The 20,679-nt window shown below is 39.4% G+C and overlaps 1 protein-coding gene across 2 annotated transcripts; it reads right to left on the bottom strand.

Moving 5' to 3' along the window:
- Positions 1–999: 999 nt before the first annotated feature.
- Positions 1,000–19,019, bottom strand: gpr155a (G protein-coupled receptor 155a). Of its 2 annotated transcripts, XM_088352255.1 has the most exons (16): positions 18,785–19,019; positions 14,326–14,808; positions 12,374–12,773; positions 12,142–12,304; positions 9,958–10,113; positions 8,720–8,803; positions 8,496–8,616; positions 8,339–8,423; positions 7,652–7,742; positions 7,389–7,578; positions 6,498–6,587; positions 6,294–6,424; positions 6,109–6,204; positions 5,978–6,042; positions 3,474–3,611; positions 1,000–1,434 (listed from the first exon to the last, which is right to left on the bottom strand). In XM_088352255.1, the coding sequence occupies exons 2-16, from the start codon at positions 14,741–14,743 to the stop codon at positions 1,248–1,250; spliced, it is 2,415 nt and encodes an 804-aa protein (XP_088208381.1). In that variant the 5' UTR covers positions 14,744–14,808; positions 18,785–19,019; the 3' UTR covers positions 1,000–1,247. The 2 variants fall into 2 exon arrangements, 1 of the variants encoding a protein (XP_088208381.1); XR_015852634.1 differs by lacking the exons at positions 1,000–1,434; positions 18,785–19,019 and adding an exon at positions 18,679–18,775 and having other exon boundaries at positions 5,978–6,204.
- Between the last annotated feature and the right edge of the window lie 1,660 nt (positions 19,020–20,679).

Here is a 20,679-nt window from a genome sequence, read left to right as displayed (position 1 = left end):
TTAGAAAATATAACTTTGTTTCACATTTGGTCTATCTGAATATATCCTGAATCAGCAAAGTCATGTAGCTATAGTGGTAGCGCTATGGATAGTGGTTGACAACAACAAAAAAAATGCTAAGCTGTTTTGGACGTGTTAATCTCGAAATCACATCTTAGCAAATACTTTCGTTAGATCCACCGTTTTTACACATCCATAATACCCACAAAGGGCAACTCAAAATAGTATTTTTGTTGTTGTAAATAACAGCTTTGAAATTTCTTATTTAAAGTGATAGATCATGAACTCGACTACCAGTTTTTTTCCTCTGAATCCAGCAACATTTGAATGTTTAGCCATTGCCTTTCCTGGTTATTTTTTTTTTAATTTACTTTATTTTTTGCCTAGTCTAATTTTTGTTTTATAAGGCAAAAACGACTCATCCTTACTTCAGCCATGAAAAGAAACTACTGAGCAAAACTGAATTAAACTGTTGTCAGATTGAAGCTAGGTGATATTAGCATCTGCGCTAACAAAACAACTGTTACTTGAATTATTTTTTGTTTGTATAGCACGTGACCTGTGTGTTTCAACTCCCAATGGGTATATTATTCACACGAACAAGGATCGTCATGTGTACTTTTGCGTATCCTTAGCTAATATGCTAACCAGGCTAATGCTAACTTTGCTAAGCTAATGTTCTGTGCTGGTTGGTTGGCATCAACACGGAATATGGCAGCGCCCTCGACCTAGGAACTAACATTGAATACGGAGGTTAAGCCCAGCTCAAGCAACATCATTATTATTTTCATCGTTGTTGATATAATGTGTAATAATTTATTGTATTTCCTGGACTGTAAGGCCCGCCCAAAAACTCTAAATTTGGCAAAATTTCGAAGGTGCACCTTATAGTCCCGAAAATACAGTACTGAAAATGTTTTGTCAAGCATCATTTGCAACCAACTTATTATTCTTAGCCGGATATAACAATGTGCAAATCATCCGGTTGACTTGTTTTTATACAAATTATCCCTTGAGGAAAACTAATACACCATTTCTGAAGGGTGAAACTGTGCATTAGACATCATGCATATTTGGTCAGCCAGCCTATTCGTTACATTTGCACCCTTTTTTTGCACAGAATCCCATGACCTACTCAACAGAGTCAAATTTGACCTCCTCCCTGAGTGCAAGTGACAACTAGCATCAAAGTTGCAGCCCTGAACAAAAACTCTTCCATGCAAGACATGAAGACCAGTCACTTCAACCTAAGTCACGAAAGAGTAAAGTATGGGAGCATCTTGGAAGTCAGCTTCCTGCTGAAGAACGCCTCCCTGCAGCAAGGTGGCGCCGTAGAGCACGGCCGCCTGTTGGTCTATCGCCAAGTCTGATTGCTGGAGCCACTCCGCAAGTTCGCAGCCCAGGAAACAGTCCACCATTTTCCTCGTCCCACACCTGAGACAGGAAATGCTCATTTAAGAAAAAAAAAGAATCTCATGGAAGGGAGAGCAAACGTACTTTATATTCCAGACTATAAGCCGCAGTTTTTAATCATAGTTTGTCTGGAGGTGTGACTTATACTTGTTACTATATCATTTCACATGTTATATTCACAGTAAACCTTGTGTGTGAAATTCCTAACACATTATTACATCGTTTCACATGTTATTTTCAAACTAAACTGTTAAATGAATAATTTCAAAACAACTTTAAACATATAAAAACAACTGAGAAGATGTGAACTAAAGTGGCACCGAAAAGGGTAATTTAAGAAGTGAAAAAAGGTGACGAGGAAGTCCAATGTAAGCGACGCGGAAGAGGAAGCGTTGCATCGGCTACCTCCCAAGTTGGGGGAGTTGCTTACCAGTAAAAGTGAGGATGAAGATTTCATTGGATTTAGTGATTTGGAGTGAAGCTGATAGTTTGGTAAGCATGTTCTTTATGCTGGAGGTATCTGAATAACTCTTAATATGTTGTGTCATTGAGCGAGTTGTCTGTCCCTGTGTGCCCTGCGATTGGCTGGCAACCAGTTCAGGGTGTCCCCTGCCCACTGCCCGATGATTGCTGGGATGGGCTCCAGCACCCCCGCGACCCTACTGAGGATAGGCGGTGCAGCTAATGAGATGAGATGTTGTGTCATTACTGAAATTACCAGGCACGTCAGTCAAATAACATACACTATTTTATTTTAATTTAATTTTAAATTTACTTTTAAGATGAGATGTTTGTTTTATGTGTTGGATTTTTTCAAATACATTCCTCCCCAAATGCGACTTATACATGTTTTTTCCTTCTTAATTATGCATTTTTTGGCTAGTACGATGTAAAATCCGGAGCAATTCATAGTCTGGAAAATACGGCAGGTCTTTAAGTTTTTGAGCAATGTTTCGGATAAATTAACAGAACAGAAAACAATTATCTTCAACTGAAAATGGTCAGGGTTTAAAACAATCAGGAAGTAGGATTTAGTTGCTATGCTACAGGCAAATGAGAGTCAGAAAAACATTCATTTTATTTTTAACCCATATTTGAAACTATGCTATACTCATACTTCTGGGGTGAATACCTCCTTGAAAATAGGTCAAGAATTCATGTCTCAGTTAAAAAAAACTCACCATGATCGGTATTTTAATCCTTTTAAAGCAAAAATAATATAATTCATTGCATAAGTTTGATTTTGCTGTGGCCAGAGATTTAGCTACATTTTTAGATGATTGAAAAACCTAAAAAACAAACCCATGCATTAGAATTTGTCATATCAAGATTTGACATCACATGACATGAATTCTGTTATTCTGCTTTGAAAAATTAAAAGTTAAAAATATATATTTGCTGTGACCCGGGAACCTGAACTTTCATAGCTGATGGAAATAACAACCAGAGCAAAACTCTTGTCGTATAAAACGCCGCAAAAATATTTTTTATCTCTTAGAATTCCGTCACTTAGAAAATCCCTAAGGTGAATTCTTGTCTTCTCATCTCATCTCATCAGCCGTACCGCTTATCCTCATTAGGGTCGCGGGGGGGCTGGAGCCCATCCCAGCCATCTCCGGGCAGTGGGCAGGGGACACCCTGAACTGGTTGCCAGCCAATCGCAGGGCACACAGGGACAGACAACTCATTCGCTCATTCACACCTAGGGACAATTTGGACCGGCCAATTCACCTGACATGCATGTTTTTGGAACGTGGGAGGAAACCGGAGTGCCCGGAGAAAACCCACGCAAGCACGGGGAGAACATACAAACTCCGCACAGGAAGTCTGGAGCTGGATTTGAACCCACGACAGGTTCCCATGACATGAACTGTGCCGCACAAGCGCTAACCACTGCGCCGCCGTGCTGCCCGAATTCTTGTCTTCTAATTTAAAAATAATAGAACAAGATAATTAGTTTATTTGCTGTGGTTAGGGAGAAGCTTAGCAGATTTACCTTTAATCTATTGAAAAAAAAAATCATTTCTCCAAGAGAAGCAAAGAGCAAGACACCCTCTCACCTTCTCTTTCTGGCAATGTCATGAAAACATTTCTCTTTGTGGTGTTCCAAAAAGTCACTGCAGATCTTCCTGATCTCCTCATTCACGTTACATTGTGCTTGCTCTTCTTGTCCTTTTCCATTCCACAGTCTAGTTAACCTACCCCACAGACAAAACATTCAATTGAGATTTGGATAATAAAAGCACATTATAGTGGACACCCGGGATACAACATTATTCCGTTTTTGAGGTGGTGATCGCAAGGTGAAATTCTCATAGCGAGGGATCCAAACATATGGTAATAAGATAATCCAAACATGTTGCCTGCTGGCACCAGGGTGACCCCTAAGGACGGTCGAGGTGCCCGCGGACCCGTTCTGAAAATAGCTTATCAGTGCTGAGTAGTTGTGATTTTCTAGTAAAATCATTATTGGTTGACTGAGTCTATTCAACCCCATTTCTCAATAATTAACCTGGTTAAAACATTAATAACATGAAAGATTGTTATTTTAGAAAACAAAATTAATAAATTCCCCCCAAAATATCTATTCAAGCAATGATAATTACTTTTAAGAAATGATTTGGGAGAATAGAATAAGAATATGTATTCAATTTATATGTATTTGACACATTTATTATTTCATCTTTTTTTGATTTATACATTCCAATTTATGGGTTTAAAAAAGGCAAAAGAGCAAAAAAATTGCAGGTTTTTTTTTTTAGCTGGTTATCTGGTTACCTTTTCAGCTAGCTATCATCCTACAATTTTAGCTATTTAGCAAGCTATCTAGCTAACATTTTATCTTCTTTTACTAGTTATCAAGCTAAATTTTGGCCTCTTTTCTAGCTAGCCATCTAGTTTTTTTTAGCTTTTCATCTGGCTATTTAGTTGGCTTTTTACTCTTTTAGCTAGCAATTTAATTCTCCTATTAGAAAAGTAAACCGTGAAAAAAAACTAACTGTTGAGCTACTTTTTAGCTACTTAGAAAGCCATCTAGCTAGGTAGCGATTTTAGAAATTCATATCAAACTTGGTGCCCTTTGCGTTCATAGTAACAAAAAGTTGCCCTCAGCTTGAAAAAGGTTGGAGACCCTTGAGCTAATGTGTTTCAAAACTTATATGTAATATACATGTATATGATTGCAAAACATTATAAATAAATTACATTTGATTTAACTTTGGTGTGACATGACCTAAGCTGGTACAGTGTAGGTAATGGGTGGAGCAAAGAGGGGAAAATAAATTCCCACTTGTGTAGGTTGTCATGCCCTTTGTTGCCTTAATCGGCTCTTTATTCTTTATAATAGTCCCGATTGTTGATTGGTTACCATTCCTTACCGAGGATAACAATGCATGTGCCTTCTTCGCATTTTATTCTCTTTGCAATTTCATTTTTACTGTCATGTTTTTGCTTTTCCCTTTAGCATCACTTTAGACCTTGGACCCAAAAATAAAAAAAAGTTTGTTACCTGACATTCTGAACTGAACAAAGTGAGAGAAATTAAGCACTGTGGGAAAGAGTTCAGCCAATAGCATATTGCTATCTTCATGAAGCCTTGACACAAGCCAAAAATACACTAGCAGCTTATGGGACGTCGGATAATGACAGACATGGACTTCAGAGACATGTCGTTCACGCCAGACAAAATACTTTGTTGTTACCGTCATAACAGTGGAGAAAATGCTGTTATTAGTGGGCGAAATAGATTACATTCTACATCATATCTTAGAAATATCGTAAAATAGGACACCGTAACCCAGTGTTCAACTGTATATATAAAAAGATACTAACGCCCAGGGGTTGTAATATTTGACCACTAGATGGCACTGTATTGTCTAAAGCGAATGCAAACCAGTGCTATAGAGCAAAGCGAAGAAGCAAGTTGGCAGATAGACATGGCGGCGACCTTAGGTAGGGATTCCACTATGTAAAAAATAAATTTCTCGACCTATCTAATCTCAAATTATTTATAAATCCCGATTTATGTGTGTATGCATTTGTGACTTATAGGCCCCGAAACAGTTGAACCAATTTTGAATTATGTTTAAACAGTTGTACTTTAGGGCTCTGGGAGTGTCTTTAGCTAGGTTTCCTGACAAAGCACTCCTAATAAATATCAACCAAATTGATAAACATGTTGCTTCATGTACAAGCGGCTCTGGAGGTGCATATCGGCATGTGGCTCACTGGCTCTCCCAAGTGGTTGCCTGGCACTTTTTCAACAAACCATGGCCCCAAAGACCTTGCCCAAGTAGAATGCCTAGCAACAGCAAATCTGGCGATGTGGGGCCATTATGCTTGTTTTTTTTTTTTTTTTAAATAAAAAAATATAATGGTATCCTAGTTCAGTTTTTTTTACCTAGTATTGGAATCAATTAGTTTTTTTTAAACGAATACAATTTTTTTGTACCACTAGGAGGCACTAAATGTTACACAGTCTCCCTCTAACCTTTCTTTTAACCTCTTCAAGCTACAAACTTTACACTGAAGTTTGACATTTCGCAATATCGCACATTTTTCTCACCTCTTCCAACACGGCTGTATAATTGAATGTTTGTCCAGGCCGAAAAGCAGAAAGGAAATGAAGCCCTGGAATCAGATTGTAACAATGCACTGTGTTACGTGATGCACTTTCCGGCTAATTCGCTAACCAACCTGCCCGTAGTTGGCTAAAGCACAAAAGAACTGCAGCTCCACGTAAAGCTTCCCTGGGTCTTGGTAGAGTAGCAACCAAACGCAGCTGGATAAATTCTACCACAAGGTGAGAAAAAGAAACAAAATAAAGTTCTCTTGCAGAACTGATACTGGTTAGAACATACATAATTATTTATTTAACTCACAGCTATTGCGCTAACGGTCAGAAGCAAACACAAAATCACATGGCGAGCTACTTGTGGATCTTCGTCCCGATTTTGCTCGTCCACTCGGAACACCAGGCATTCGGTGGAATCGTTGCAGTTTTCGCTTTGACCTGAAACGGGCAGGAAGAAAAGGTTCCCATCTCTGATGATGCAACTTTAGAAATGCACGTTATTGCTCAATACCTGCAAGGGCGTTTGCTGTGTGATTCATATTAGTGCTAATGATCATGTCAGGCATGGGCTGGGCCGGTGCACATTCACGCATGAGGCATGCTGATAACAAGAAAGAAAGTGACAGCAACTTATTATCAGTGAAAAACAGGGTAAAGGGTATTTCTAGTAGACAAAGCACACACTACTGATATGTGACTAATTCTTCTAATCCTTTGGAGGAAAAATACCACTCAAATATGACTACAGGCCGACCGATTATCGGCATCGATGTTTGGGAATTTGACGGATATCGCTATCGACATTTATATTTATTCCACAATGCGATTAATTATATTTAAACTGGGTTATTAAGGCTCAGATACAGCTGAGCTTCTCTCCCCCTGTCCTGCCTTCTGTCTCGGTAGTCCGACCCCATGCCTACTGACTGGATAAGTGACCGGGGGCAGAGCCATGGGAGCAGGAAGAATAACAAAGCGGAGTAATCAGCAGCTGCTCTGCTAACTCCTGAGTCCCGACATGCCTGCAAACCAGGACAGCTGATAATATTAATATTTAAAAGAAATCAGTGATAGAAAAGCATAAAAAGTGTTGTTAACTTGTTTTAAGAAGCACATTTAGGTGGAGACTAATTAATTAGCTCTTATCATAACATGATTGTTTATGATTGAGAGAAAACATAAAAAGCATGCTAAAGTTGAAGGCTGAGTGATAGCTGTTGCCATAACATTCGTTCGTTAATCTGGCTCCCTTAAGGACACACAAGATCGCTGTACACATAGCAGGAAACAACACTATAGTAAGAGTAAAACAAGCAAGTAATAAATAGCAAATAAAACACATTGGCGTTAAAAAGGGGGTGGTACTGCATATCATTTATCTGCAACCTCTCCTCGATTCTACCTGAGGTTGGATCTGTTGAATTATCTTCCGATTCGAAGAGCGATTGTCCATCTTGTTCACTTTCGGTCTCAATGCGTGCATTTCCCCCCTGATTTTGTTCTTCCTGTGCCCAGCTTCCCCTACTGAGCAACACCAAGGAAATCCCCGAAAGTAACAAGCTGAGGCTCAGCACGAACGTGCTGCAGATGATCTGTCAAAGTACACACATGTAAGTCAAAAAATAGGTTAAAAATAGGCACAAAACATCCTTTTTTAACACTCACCTGCGATTTGCTGTAAAAAAACGAGGAGTCGAGGGTGTCAGGCAGTTTTACTCCGAAGATTAGCAAAACAGCAGTTGCGAATGCTGGGATTCTGTTTATTGAAGAAAAAAAAAACATTGCAGTGTAAAACCAATAGGCAATGTAAACTAATTAAATTAAAATATTGTTGTATTTTCCTGGTGATAAAGAACATATTTTGTCCATACATTGGCTGTTCCTGCATCTTACAATTTGGAGTGAAAATTCATATATAATCAATTAGTTGTGATACAATGTTTTGATTCAAGAGCACCAAAAACTAGCGACATGGGTAGAACAGGTAAGCTAGCGTCCTTTTCACTAAAAACCCGTTTAATTTCCTTTTTTTTATGGAAACTAGCTTTTTTTCTGAAAGAGTGTCGTATTATTTTGAAGAAAGCTACTGTCATAAGATTCTGCGTGGAAAGCTAGGTTCCTCTTCTCTTCCAAAACAAGCATCTCCTTCTTCTCCGCATAAAACTATATTCTTCTTCTCATCTGAAAACTAGCAAATTTTTCTGCATGGAAAGCCAGATTCTTCTCTAAAACCAACGTATTTTTCCTGTGTTTAAAGCTGGCTTCTCTACTGAAAACTGTTTCTGAGCAACTCATAGTCCAGAAAATAAATCATTGTTTTGCATGAATTATTCAAGTTTCCTGTGGACTCACCCCCAGCCCACAATAACAAACACGCCAGGCGGAACCTTCAGCTGCCGGAACCTCTTCAGCAGCACAAGTGAAAGCACAATCAATCCTAGAGTGAAAAAAACATTAGCCAAATAAGCATTTATTTACAACGCCACATCCACGTGTCCTCGAAACATACCTGGCCAAACGTAAGTGGAGTAAAGCGAGGTGGACAGTAGCGTAAAAAACAAAATCTGGACGATAAAGTTATCTCCGCTCACCACCAATTTCCACAGGATCATTCCAAAACAAGTGAGGAACTAAAATGACAAATAACGGCAGTTAATGATCTATACACACAAACAAGCAAACCTCCAAATAATTAAATGAACCTTGAACTGTTTTGGGGGAAGGAGTGCTCACCTGAACCAAGAAAAGATTACTTGTGAAGCTGTGAGGCAGCCTTTGGAATTTTTTGCTGAAAAACATGACTGCCATTGTCCACAGCTGTCAGGGGAAGTTCATCACATTAGAGGACTTATCACCAGAACTCCCATTAATATTTGCCTTGTAGTTTTTGAATACAGAAGCGAATTTATGTAAGTTATTATTTTGTTTTTATTGTATACTTACCAGACTGACATTTCTTTGTAGGTATGGATGCGTGTTCCTCCAGAACCCATGAAATTACATGTGGGGTTCCCCAAGGTTCAATTTTAGGCCCAGTACTTTTTAATCTGTTTACGCTTCCACTTCCATAGTTACGCTGACGACACCCAACTCTACATTGCCGTGTACCCTGATGATACAAGTTCTATAGATACCCTTTTAAATTGCATTTCAGATATCAAGTCATGGATGGCAGAAAATTTACTACAGCTCAACCAGGACAAAACAGAGGTACATTAGTTCTGAGAGTTGGAAAGAGAAACTTTTACCAAAACTGTGATTTTAGACCTTCAGATTATATTGAAAACTTAGACTCATTTTTTTACTCTAAGCTCATTTTTTCCCACATGTCAAAAACATAACTAAAATTGTTGTTATGAAAAACAGTAAGTAGTACTATTTCCGGGAAAATAAATCCATAAAACAGGAAGAAAAAATATTCTGATGAGGAAATAAGATTATGAAAAAGGGAAAATAGTATTTTTTCCCCAAATATAAAAAAATATTCCCAAAACAGGAAAAAGAAAATTATTATTTTTTTTCTACTGATTACATCAAAAAAGAGAAAAAAATAATTGAAAGATACCAGGGGAAAAAAATACTCCAAAAAGAGGAAAAACATATTAAGAAAACGAGAGGAAAACATTTTTAAAAATCCCCCAAAACACAAATAAATTTAATGAAATGAAACTTGAAAATAAAATGATTTTTAAAAAGCCCCTTAAAATGGGAGTGTTTTAATTTTTTTGAAGAGAATGCTTCCATAATTGAACTTCCCCTGTTTTTTGATTCTGTAAAACCAAACATTGTTGTGCAATGCAAATACATTTGTGCCCTCGCCATGCCCACTCTAAGTAAGCTTCATTCCCAACTGGCCTAAATCAAACACTGAAAGAGGAAACAAGACTTTTATGACCCACTATTATAGTTTTAACCTTTAATTGTGTACCCAAATGTGAAGGTGTTCATATTAAAAAATTCGGGCGACTCACCAGTGCAACCAAACAGACCAGGCTTATATTGAAGCGAACGTTTTGTAGCATGTTGGTCAGAAACTGAGGGTCCATTTGGCGGAAGGTGAGCAGCCAGGCTGAGGTAAACATGATGGGGGCTGAAAGCAACGTGCTGATCACCATGCCGGAAATAACCTAGAATATAATAAAGATGTTTTTATTACAATGAATACCACTGAACATTAAAAAAACACATAATATAATAATAGATACTGGTTTGGCCCATAATGAGTCGGAAACAGTCAGGATGTTATTATTTTAAAATCAGTAACACTTTGTTTGTTCAATCATTTTGGAAAATAACCTCAATAACATATCACAGGTAAGATCTTAAGCCCGAGCCTGACCCGACCCGAATTTCGGGCTAGGTCGTGCCAAAAATTTCAATTGTTACATTCGGGTTGGGCCAGGCTTTTCTCTCGCTGACTTTTTAAATTATCCACTCTTCATTGTTCTTCATCTATCTGCCACCCTCTCTCTTAAATTGCCACGCTAGATTCTTATGGACGCACTGCTGCTGTGGTTTATGGCCCAATTTTCAACCTGTCAAAATGACAGACGCAGTTCAAAATTTCCCGCCGACTCTTAAAAAGAATCCACCAATAATGGGAAATTGTCGGTTAAAGTAACTTTCTGCAGACACAGAAATATAAAGATGTCAATGTTTATACAGTCTTGCTTAACTTTGTTACAAAAGACAGCCTTTAGTTCGTTTTTTTTTTTCAAATCACCTCTCCTCCTCCCAAATCTTCATGAATAAAACATGACATTTTGGGGTCGATATGGATTCAGTCCTGCAAATCAATTCAATTGGTCGGGCTTGGGTTGGGTAGAACTTTAATACTTGCGGTCTTACCTCAAATCCATACCTGTATATGTATGCGGACCAATGTTTAACATTTTTAAATAAAATTTACTGATTTGTCACCAATTGCATCGTATGTTTTTATGAACAGACATATCTTAAAATTCAACACAAATATATGGTAAACAGTTTAATATCATTAAGGAAAATAAAAATATTGTTGAGCTGAGATGGAGAGTGGAGTGTGTCTAATCCAAATGTTATGCAATCAATTAATCGTTTATTTTAAAAAAGGTGGTAAATTCATAATAAATTAGTTGTCGATTTAATAAATTTGTCGCTTCAACTCTTGCTTAAGAGTCTACCCATTTATTAAATTTCAAGATGAATTCATCAATGCAATCTTTTTTTAATAGTTTTTAAATGGGAAGTCTTCTGATTGGGCCCCCTTTACACCCAAATATGGAAGTCCTTTACTGCCTTTGTTGTTAAAGTTAAAAGTGCGGTAAATTTTGTTATAAAGCCCCAGTGTGTATTATATAGTAACCCCCTAGTGGTTTAAAAATACCAAATTGAAATCTAACACTATACATGTACCTGGACCTGATAAATGTGTTTTTTCAAATACTTATAGGTTTTAAAATTTGTAATTACGTTACGCAACTTGGGAACCCCTTAATGAAGCTGTCATGTTTAGCCGCCATCTTGACCGCTCCTAAACCTGAATGACCATTTTTCGAAGGTAACATGTTCCAGTGGTGCTTTAAGCACTTAACGACTTGAACCCAGTATAAGATTGTCATGAGTACTATGATTCCAGTGACTTCAACTATTTTTTCCAACGTTTCCTTCTCTAGCCACTCATGTTGCCTACCTGGCTGCAGGCTATGGCTCACTGCTAGCTGCTTTTGTAATGGTGAGCTACTGAGCTTCTCAAACAAAGTTTGCTTAGCCCTTCAGTGTCACTCGGCTTCCATAGCTGGTCATGTAATTGAACGTCGCCTAGTTTCATGTTCTAGGGCACAGCCGATTGACAAAGGCAATCTTTTACTGGTCTTCTTAGCAGCTTCTCATGTTAGCCACCAGCGCTGACCACATTCAGCTATTTTTTACTTTCAGCTGCCACAGGTGTATCTAGCTCGCACTGTCTTTTTTTCTTTTGCTTGTGGGGATTAAGAGCTGCTTTTATGTCTTACTCCTGGCTTAAATCTGTCCTTTGTCACGCAAGAAAAGTGGTATCTTTCAGGCTTCCCTATAGTGTCTTTTTCAAATGTGCAAACTGTCCCTCTATTCTAAACTACAACGACCTCTAGCGATGAATTATTACACAATGTCAATTTAAATATCACAAGACTCACCACTTCTAAGTGTGTATTGTAATACCCAGCATAGATTGCCACACTGGGCGCTGTGGGGAATGCTCCGTAAAGAAAAGCGTAGTTGGAAAGGCTAGATCGGTTGGAGGTGTTGTTACTGTCCAGGATATCTACAAAATCTTTGCAAATCAGCGGCATCAGCAACCTGGAAGCAAACACAGAGGTTAACCAAAAGCCAGACTCATTTAAAAAAACATCCAAAGAAGATACGTACAATTTTGCAGTCAAGAGTAGAATCAGAGTCACAACTGTAGACCTTGTCAATTTCTGCAGTCTCCCCACCATGGACAGACCCAAGTAGAACAAAGCCGCCCCTCCGAAGGAGTCCGCCAAACCATCCACAAAGTCTTCCATGAAGGACGGGATCTTCTGGTGCAGGAGAAAATGGGCCGCAATGCCCACGACGACCATGAAGACGATGGGGTTTCGGACCACGCGGGATAGAACTTGGCCAATGATCACCAATTTTCCCCGCTGGTGCTCATTCTGATCTTTCCACCTCTGGACCTCGCAGAAGGCGAAGCCGATGGGATTCAGGAGCATAAGGGACACAGGAGCCACCAAGTAGATGTATTGCACGTATTCGGGATGTGTGCTCTCGTAAAGCGCTTTGACTGCAGACAAATGTTAGAAAATTAGGTCTTTTTTACTTTTACTAAAACAACATTCACTGGATCTTTGAAATCTAGAACAGACTATGGCAGCCTTACTAATATCAAATTTTTATGTCTAGAACAGTCAATGGATGCCTATCTAAAATGGATCTTTGCAACTGGAATGGTCTATGGCAGCTTAACTGGAATGGATCTTTGACGTCCAGATCAGTTTATGGCAGCCTAACTAAAATGGAAGTTTGACTCTAGGGCCATCTATGAGTGCCTAAGTGAAATGGATCTTTGGGGTCTATAACCTACTATGGCAGCCTAACTAAAATGGTTCTTTGACTTCTAGTACTGTCTACAGAAATGGATCTCTGACTATAGAACAGTCTAGGGCTGCCTAACTAAATGGATCATTGACATCTATAACAGTCAACGGCAGCCTAACTAAATAGGATTTTTGTGTCTTGTGTCTAGAACCGCCAATTGCAACTAAAATACACATTTTAGGTCTAGAGCAGTTTATGGCAGTGAGTGAGTTAATCAACTCATATCCGGTGATTTGAAGCCCTTTCACATTAAAATTATTGGCAATAAATGGTTATATGATATTGATAATTAGAATGTGGTTTTAATGTTGGGACACCTGCGAAGGAGATTTCATAGGAAGCCAGTTTGTTGTTTTGACTATTTTTGTGCACTGTTTTGACTATTACATAATTGTCGCTATTGGGTAATCATGATCCTGTTCCTTAATATCTACACCCTTTAGGGCACAGGTGTCAAACAGGTGGCCCGCGGGCCAGATCAAGCCAGTTAAGGGATTGAATTCAGCCCGCGAGACAACACTCAGTGAAGTGAAAGAGAAAACTAAGCTGCAAGTTGAAATATGTCAACTGTACTTGTATTTATTTATTTCTCTCTCTGCCTCTCTCTCTCTTCCTTTGTTTCTCTTTGTCTCTTTCTCTCTCTGTCTCTTTTTAACTTCTTTTGCTCTGACTTCCTTTTTTCCTTTTCTCTTTCTCTTCCTACCCTCCGCGCTTTCTTTTCTCTATTCTCTCCTTCTGTCTTTCTATTTTTCTTTGATTTTCTTTTTTTCCCCCTCTCTCACGACTTCTCTTTTTATCTTTTGTTTCTCACGCTCTCTCTCTCTTTCTTTGTCCCGCCCTCTCTCTTCTTTTCCCTCTCTCTTTCTCTTTCATCTACTAGTCCAGCCCACGACAGAATGTTTGTTCTATCGTGTGCCCCCCCCGAGTTAAACTGAGTTTGACACCCCTGCTTTAGGGTGTACCAGCTTTTGCAACCTAGGAGATGTAATAAAAAGAAAGAGCTCAGCAGAAGGCCTTTAGAACAGGTTGGACTTTTTTCATCTGAAAGCTTCTCTCTCTGACACCCTTTCAATATTTTAAATACATTTAGGTCTTCTCTACCTATTGTGAGTGTCTACTAAACTTTAAACTTAACATTTATTGGCACTGTGATTCGGCCTATGTTTTAAGAGCTTTCAATTGAATTATTTAAAATAAACGATGCAGTTTTCACAAGTATCAAAATACATCATACTTACCAATAGGATAGCCCAAAGCAAAGTCATTACTTTGAGTAGCAAATATCGAATAAAGTCCAGCTTTGCTGTAGCGACTCTCTGGACTTGAAACAAGTAGCGTCAGGACGCAAACGAGAGCAAACACGGACGCTTTGGCGATGAGGACGCTCCAAATGAAGGACCAGATCACGTTCCCAAAGTCCAACAGAACCATGTTCTTGAAGAGAAGTGCTGGCAGAGCAAATTTGGAGACAAAATTGCCTAAACCTTTAGCCTGGGTGGACGTGATGACGCGGGCTCTACCGGCTATGTAGCCGCACAAGATGATGCCGAAGCACTTTAGAAGAGCCGGCAGGAGCTTGTCAATGGAGATTGTGGACGATGGAGCAGAAGTCGGGTCTCCGTCTCCATGTGGGAAGATAGTGGCATTGGTCTCCATTATGCTGAAGCTTTGTCTTGTCAACTGTCAATTATTGGTCCATGTTGCATTGACGGCTGTCATATCTGGAGAACATAAAAGCATAGAAGATTAGACAAACTTTCCCAAAACAAATGGGTTTTCATTTCATAAATATTTTCGTCATGTTCTGTATTTTGGTGTGTACTAGGGGAATTTTGCTTTTTGATGTGGGAATGCTTATTATGTCGCCTTAGTTTCATGTTTTGTACTGGTTGGTGAATATTTTGGAGTTGTTAAGTCTTCGTGTAAATGTCTTCCCTGCGTCCATATTTCTTCCTTTCATGTTTTGTTCAGTGTAAGCTAGTCTGTGTTCAACATGTCGTGCATCTTCCTGCTTTCATGTTTTATTCAGTGTGAGTCGCTTTGCATTTCCAACATATCTTGCGTCGTCTTTTTTTCCATGTTCTATTTCCGTTACAGTTTCACCATTATGTAGCAGGGGTGTGTAGCGAGCCTGTGTTTGAGGACCTCATTTTACTATCAGTATTTTTTTTTCTTTCAGTAAAATAAAACAAATAATCTATTTGAGCTAAATGACCTGTAAGGGACTTTTGCTTAGTTTCAGTATTACATTTCTTTTATTTTTTTGGGAAAAATTGGTAAGTAATAGAATTTTGCCAAATTTAATGTAATAGAAAAAAAGTTAAAAATACACTAAGATCATAAATATAAAGAGTAAAATAATCAAAATACGAAAAACAAGTAATCATTTATCAAAGTTAAACAATAAAAATAAATGGAAAAAAAAAACCTCGAGTAACATTTTACTAAAACAAGATGTATAACAAAAGTTGAATAAAACAATGGAGCATATAGCCAGATATGGAAGGTGAAAGATAATCTATAGGTCATCTTTGCTCTGTATTGTTATTGTTCAGTTGAGCTAACGTTTCAACATATTTTGTGGTGACTATTTCCATGTTTTGTTTAGTTACTGCTAGTTAGTGTTGGTTGGTTGATCCCCTAACCACTATGGTCGTAGAGGCACCATTTTCTGTAATGTGTCTTGGGCAAGTACAGACTGGTGGCGCCCATCCCTCTCTAGCTCAACAAATGTTTCCACCTGGTCTCGAACTGGGGACCTTTCGCGTGTTAGGCGAATGTGCTGCACCTAAATAATTTTTCTGAGTCTCGTCATTATGACTTGCTGGTTGTTATGTTCATGTATGGGAAGGTGTCTTACTTTAATGTTTTGTTGTGTTGGAAGATTATACAGCAAGTATCCCCAAGTATGTTCCCTGCATACTTTTTACTTTCACTTTTTGTTCAGTTAGAATCAGTTGGTCTTACGACATAAGCCACTTTTCATGTTTTGTTTAGAGTTAGCTAGTTTGTGTTCCAACATATCCTCCGCCCTCTTTCATGTTTTGTTTGTTTAGATCCAGTTAGTGTTTCAACATTACATGTAGCAGGGATTTGTAGTCAAGCCTGTGTTAGAGGAGCTTTGATGTATTTGAATTCTGAAGATTGTACTTAACTTTGATTCTCAAAGTAATCTAAATCAATTTAAAATATATTTTCTGTTTAGGATCCACTTCTCCGGCCAACGAAAAACCTGAACATTGGCTTCAACAAATGGAAATAATTAATTTAAATACTCACCACCAGTTATATACTCCATGAGCAGTGTTCCCTCTAAGCTGCGCGCGTGCGCAATTGCGCACTGCTCGCACATTCTCAGCACACAAGAAAATCTGGCCAGCGCACAAAAATGAGCGCTCAAAATTACTAATTAAGAAGCGACTTAAGTCAAAGTTACAGTGCATGAAGGTATAAATACACGGGTTCCCCTGATGTTGTGTCCTAAATGCGGTATTTTGAAGTCGAGTCGAAGTAGAACGAAGTTGAGTAAAGTTAGTAGAGTTTGTCGAGAACCGGCTCCTTCGGCTCACTAAAAGGAACCGGCTCTTTCGGGTCCTAAACGGCTCTTCAGGTTGTTTTTGCTTCTTTAATCCCAACATGACCAAATATTATGTAAAATTATGCACACAATGACTTAAAGGAAGGGGGGAATAGAACAAAAAAGAAAAAAAAATACCAAAATGAAAAAGAAGTGAAAAGCTGAGAAAAAAAGAAGGACAAATTTAGAAAAAAGCCAGAATAAAAGAAAAGAAAGAAATGTAGGAAAAAAGTAAATAGAGAACAAAAAGAAAAAGTAACAGCTCGGAAAAAATAAACACAATGCGGCCAGTGGTTAGCGCTTGTGCGGCACAGTTCATGTCATGGGAACCTGTCGTGGGTTCAAATCCAGCTCCAGACTTCCTGTGCGGAGTTTGTCTGTTCTCCCCGTGCTTGCGTGGGTTTCCTCCGGGCACTCCGGTTTCCTCCCACGTTCCAAAAACATGCATTTCAGGTGAATTGGCCGGTCCAAAATTGTCCCTAGGTGTGAATGAGCGAATGAGTTGTCTGTCCCTGTGTGCCCTGCGATTGGCTGGCATCCAGTTCAGGGTGTCCCTTGCCCACTGCCCGGAGATGGCTGGGATGGGCTCCAGCCCCCCCGCGACCCTAATGAGGATAAGCGGTACGGCTAATGAGATGAGATGAGAGATTTTTTTGAATGAATTTAAAAAAAGTAGAAAAAAAACACGGAAAAAAAGAAGAAAAAGTTCAGGACTGCTTATCCTCAGTAGGGTCGCGGGGGTGCTGGAGCCCATCCCAGCAATCGTCGGGCAGTGGGCAGGGTACACCCTGAACTGGTTGCCAGCCAAACGCAGGGCACACAGGGACAGACAACTCGCTCGCTCATTCACACCTAGGGACAATTTGGACCGGCCAATCCACCTGAAATGCATGTCTTTGGAATGTGGGAGGAAACCGGAGTGCCCGGAGGAAACCCACGCAAGCACGGGGAGAACATACAAACTCCCCATAGGAAGTCTGGTAGCTGGATTTGAACCCACACAAGCGGTTCCAAAGACCTTAGAACTGTGCCTGCACACGCGCTAACCACTGTTCCACCGTGCTGCTGAAAAAGTCTGTGTTGCATTCAAATACTTTCCAATTATATCAAGTGAATCTTGTTGCCAACATTGTACTTCCACTAAAAAATGTGATTAAGTACAGTTCTGTATCTTACAACCGACTAAATAAGCCCCCATTAATGTTAATATTATGCGACAAAATATATCAGGAAATAAAAATAAATGGACATCTTGTGAAAGAATTCTAAGAACAAACGACGTTTGTAGGCCGTACAACCTTTGCAATAGTACGAGTCAATTCATTCAAAAGAGAAAAATAATTTTGCATTGCCGGAAACTCAGCAAAATGTAACTTGATGTCAAGTTTTGGACATGTTTGATCATTAATTATCTTGCCACACTTGGGATTATGGTGGCTCACTGTTGTTTCAAGCGTTGCTCACCGACTGTGTGAACGCTCAGGCCCGTGTGAAATTAGAGGGAACATTGTCCATGAGCATTCCCTTTTAACACAATCTTACAAAACGTTTGAGTCAATAGAAACGTACCAAGTCTGAAAAATGAAGTCTAAAATTGCGTTATATTTAGTGCACAAAATCTAGTCCAAAATGATCGTTTAAAGACTTTTTAAACCCCGTGAAAAAGACCTTTTTAAACTTTTACTTTTTTCTTCTGTAAAAGGAACCAATGAGCTTTATAAACAAACCTTTACATCCTGAGCTGATATTATACAAGAATAAATTGTCATTGACCGCGTGAGCTGATATCATGCAAGAAATTCGCGTTAATCAATTAAAGCAAAGATCCGTTCCATCTGTAGCTGTCCAGTTACTCTGTGTTTAAATATATGACGTGACATTTTGTAAATTGTGTTCTTGGTTTGATATTAGACTAAAGGTTATTAAATGACTAACTGATCACCTCAACCAACACCCAAATTAAAAGGGAAATATATTCAACTATTAATTGCAACAGAAGTTTGGACATACTTACCTCTCGTTTAAAACCTTATGACAAGTCTCAATAAGGTTAAAATGACAGATCATATAGGTGATCAAAACAATGTTTGAAAACGTCAACAGAAAAAAAAGAAACTCACCCTCATGTGTCAATCAAGAAGTCAGCGTGGAGTCGCCACATCTATTAGCACGTTAGCTAACGTGAGCACGAAAACACACAATTGAATCCATGTAGCCGTGATCAAAATGTAGGAAAAACTCCGAAAGGTTGCACCGATTTAGCGCAAATACGCAAATAAACAGATTTAAGGATTGGAGCTTATGTGACTTCCCTCCTCAGTTGACTTTTGTAACAGGAGTGCACCCACACTGAGTTGGCCAATCACGAGCGAGGGAGGAAGGAAAAAGGCGGGGCTTAGTCTGAGCCTCCATCAACAGCAGTAAGTCGACACTTGTCGGCCATAATACAATGAACACGCTTTAAACAAATTTAGGGAAGTTTTTTTTTTAATTTATGATGTACTTACTTACATCTTACAAGTCAGTTATTGTGTATTAAAAATGAAATCATAGTTATAAATATACAGAAGACAAACTGAGCATTGTTTGCCGTGGTGCAGTGGTTGTCACATTTGCCTTGCACAAGAATGGTCCACGGTTCAAGAACGGGTTGGTGTCATCACAGGGAGGTCATACTTTTCCAAATCACACTACAGGAAATGGTGCCACTATGTCACTTCTGGGGCAGCACGGCGGGGCAGTGGTGAGCGCGTTGTGCGGCACAGTTCTGAGGTCGTGGGAACCTCCTGCGAGGGTTCAAATCCAGCTACCGGCCTTACTGTGCGGAGTTTGTATATTCTCCCCGTGCTTGCGTGGGTTTCCTCCTCCCACATTCCAAAGACATGCATTTCAGGTGAATTGGCCGGTCCAAATTGTCCCTAGGTGTGACTGAGCGAGCGAATTGTGTGTCCCCGTGTGCCCTGCGATTGGCTGGCGACCATTTCAGGGTGTCCCCTGCCCACTGCCCGAAGATGGCTGGGATGGGCTCCAGCCCCCCCGCGACTCTAATAAGGATAAGCGGTACAGCTAATGAGATGAGATGAGATGTCACTTCTGGTTAAGGAAACCAACCATTCAACCTAATGTAGAATACATACCTATCAATCTCCACGGCTCCATGCCCATACAAACTGTTGTATTTTCCCGTACAAAATACAAAATAATCGTACACCGTATATTTTTTTTTCCGGAATGATGCATGATGGGAAATCCCCAGGCGACAGATGCATGCGATTGACAAATTTGCGTTTTCCCGTACAGATTTCCTTGTACGTCGTACTCGTCTTAAAATGCTTAAAAAAACGTACTTTGTACGGCAAAACCGTACAGGTTGACAGGTATGAGAATACAACATGGACAAGTCAAGTCATGTTATTTTGCAAAGCCCTTAATCACAAGGACTCTCATAGGGCTGCACAGATCATAGATTATTGCAAACTACACACTGTTATTACACCATCCCCTGATCTAAAACCTACATGAGGGCAAGGAAAAACTCAAAAACCTCAACATGAGGAAAATGAAGAAATCTCGAGAAGGGACTGCACATGAGGTAATCCCCTTCCAGGATGACCAGGCTGCAATTGATATTGCAACAACAAATAGTACACAGGAATTGTCAACATAAAATATAGGTCATTCATAAGTTATAATAATAATAATAATAATAATAATAATAATAATAATTTCCTTGTATTGTCATTCTGTGTAACAATGTACACAGAACGAAATGTCGATTGCACCTGACCCGTTGTAGCGAGCCGATGCAGCCGCAGCCAACAGAGGGCGCCGCCGACCACTTTTTAAGTCTTAGGAATGACTCGGCCGGGGCGCGAACCACCGACCTCCCAGTCTCAAAGCGGGCGCCTTACCATCTAGGCTAGAATATAAGTGTGTTTTAAGCCTAGATTTAAACAGTTCCACTGAGGTTGCAAATTGAATCTCAGGGGGCAGAGGATTCAACAGCACGGAGCCC

The sequence above is a fragment of the Urocampus carinirostris genome, chromosome 14 (assembly GCF_059441175.1).
Source record: "Urocampus carinirostris isolate Australia breed hairy pipefish chromosome 14, RoL_Ucar_1.0, whole genome shotgun sequence".
In the NCBI taxonomy this organism is placed as follows: Eukaryota; Metazoa; Chordata; class Actinopteri; order Syngnathiformes; family Syngnathidae; genus Urocampus; species Urocampus carinirostris.
The sequence above is the reverse complement of the archived record's forward strand: the minus strand, read 5'-3'. Positions and strand labels throughout refer to the sequence as shown.

Coding starts and splice junctions, on each gene's coding strand:
- gpr155a (XM_088352255.1), bottom strand. CDS start 14,743: ATGGAGACCAATGCCACTATCTTCCCACATGGAGACGGAGACCCGACT. Junction 8,617..8,719: donor GTAATCTTTTCTTGGTTCAG/GTGAGCACTCCT, acceptor TTGTCATTTTAG/TTCCTCACTTGTTTTGGAAT. Junction 1,435..3,473: donor GACATTGCCAGAAAGAGAAG/GTGAGAGGGTGT, acceptor TTCCTGTCTCAG/GTGTGGGACGAGGAAAATGG.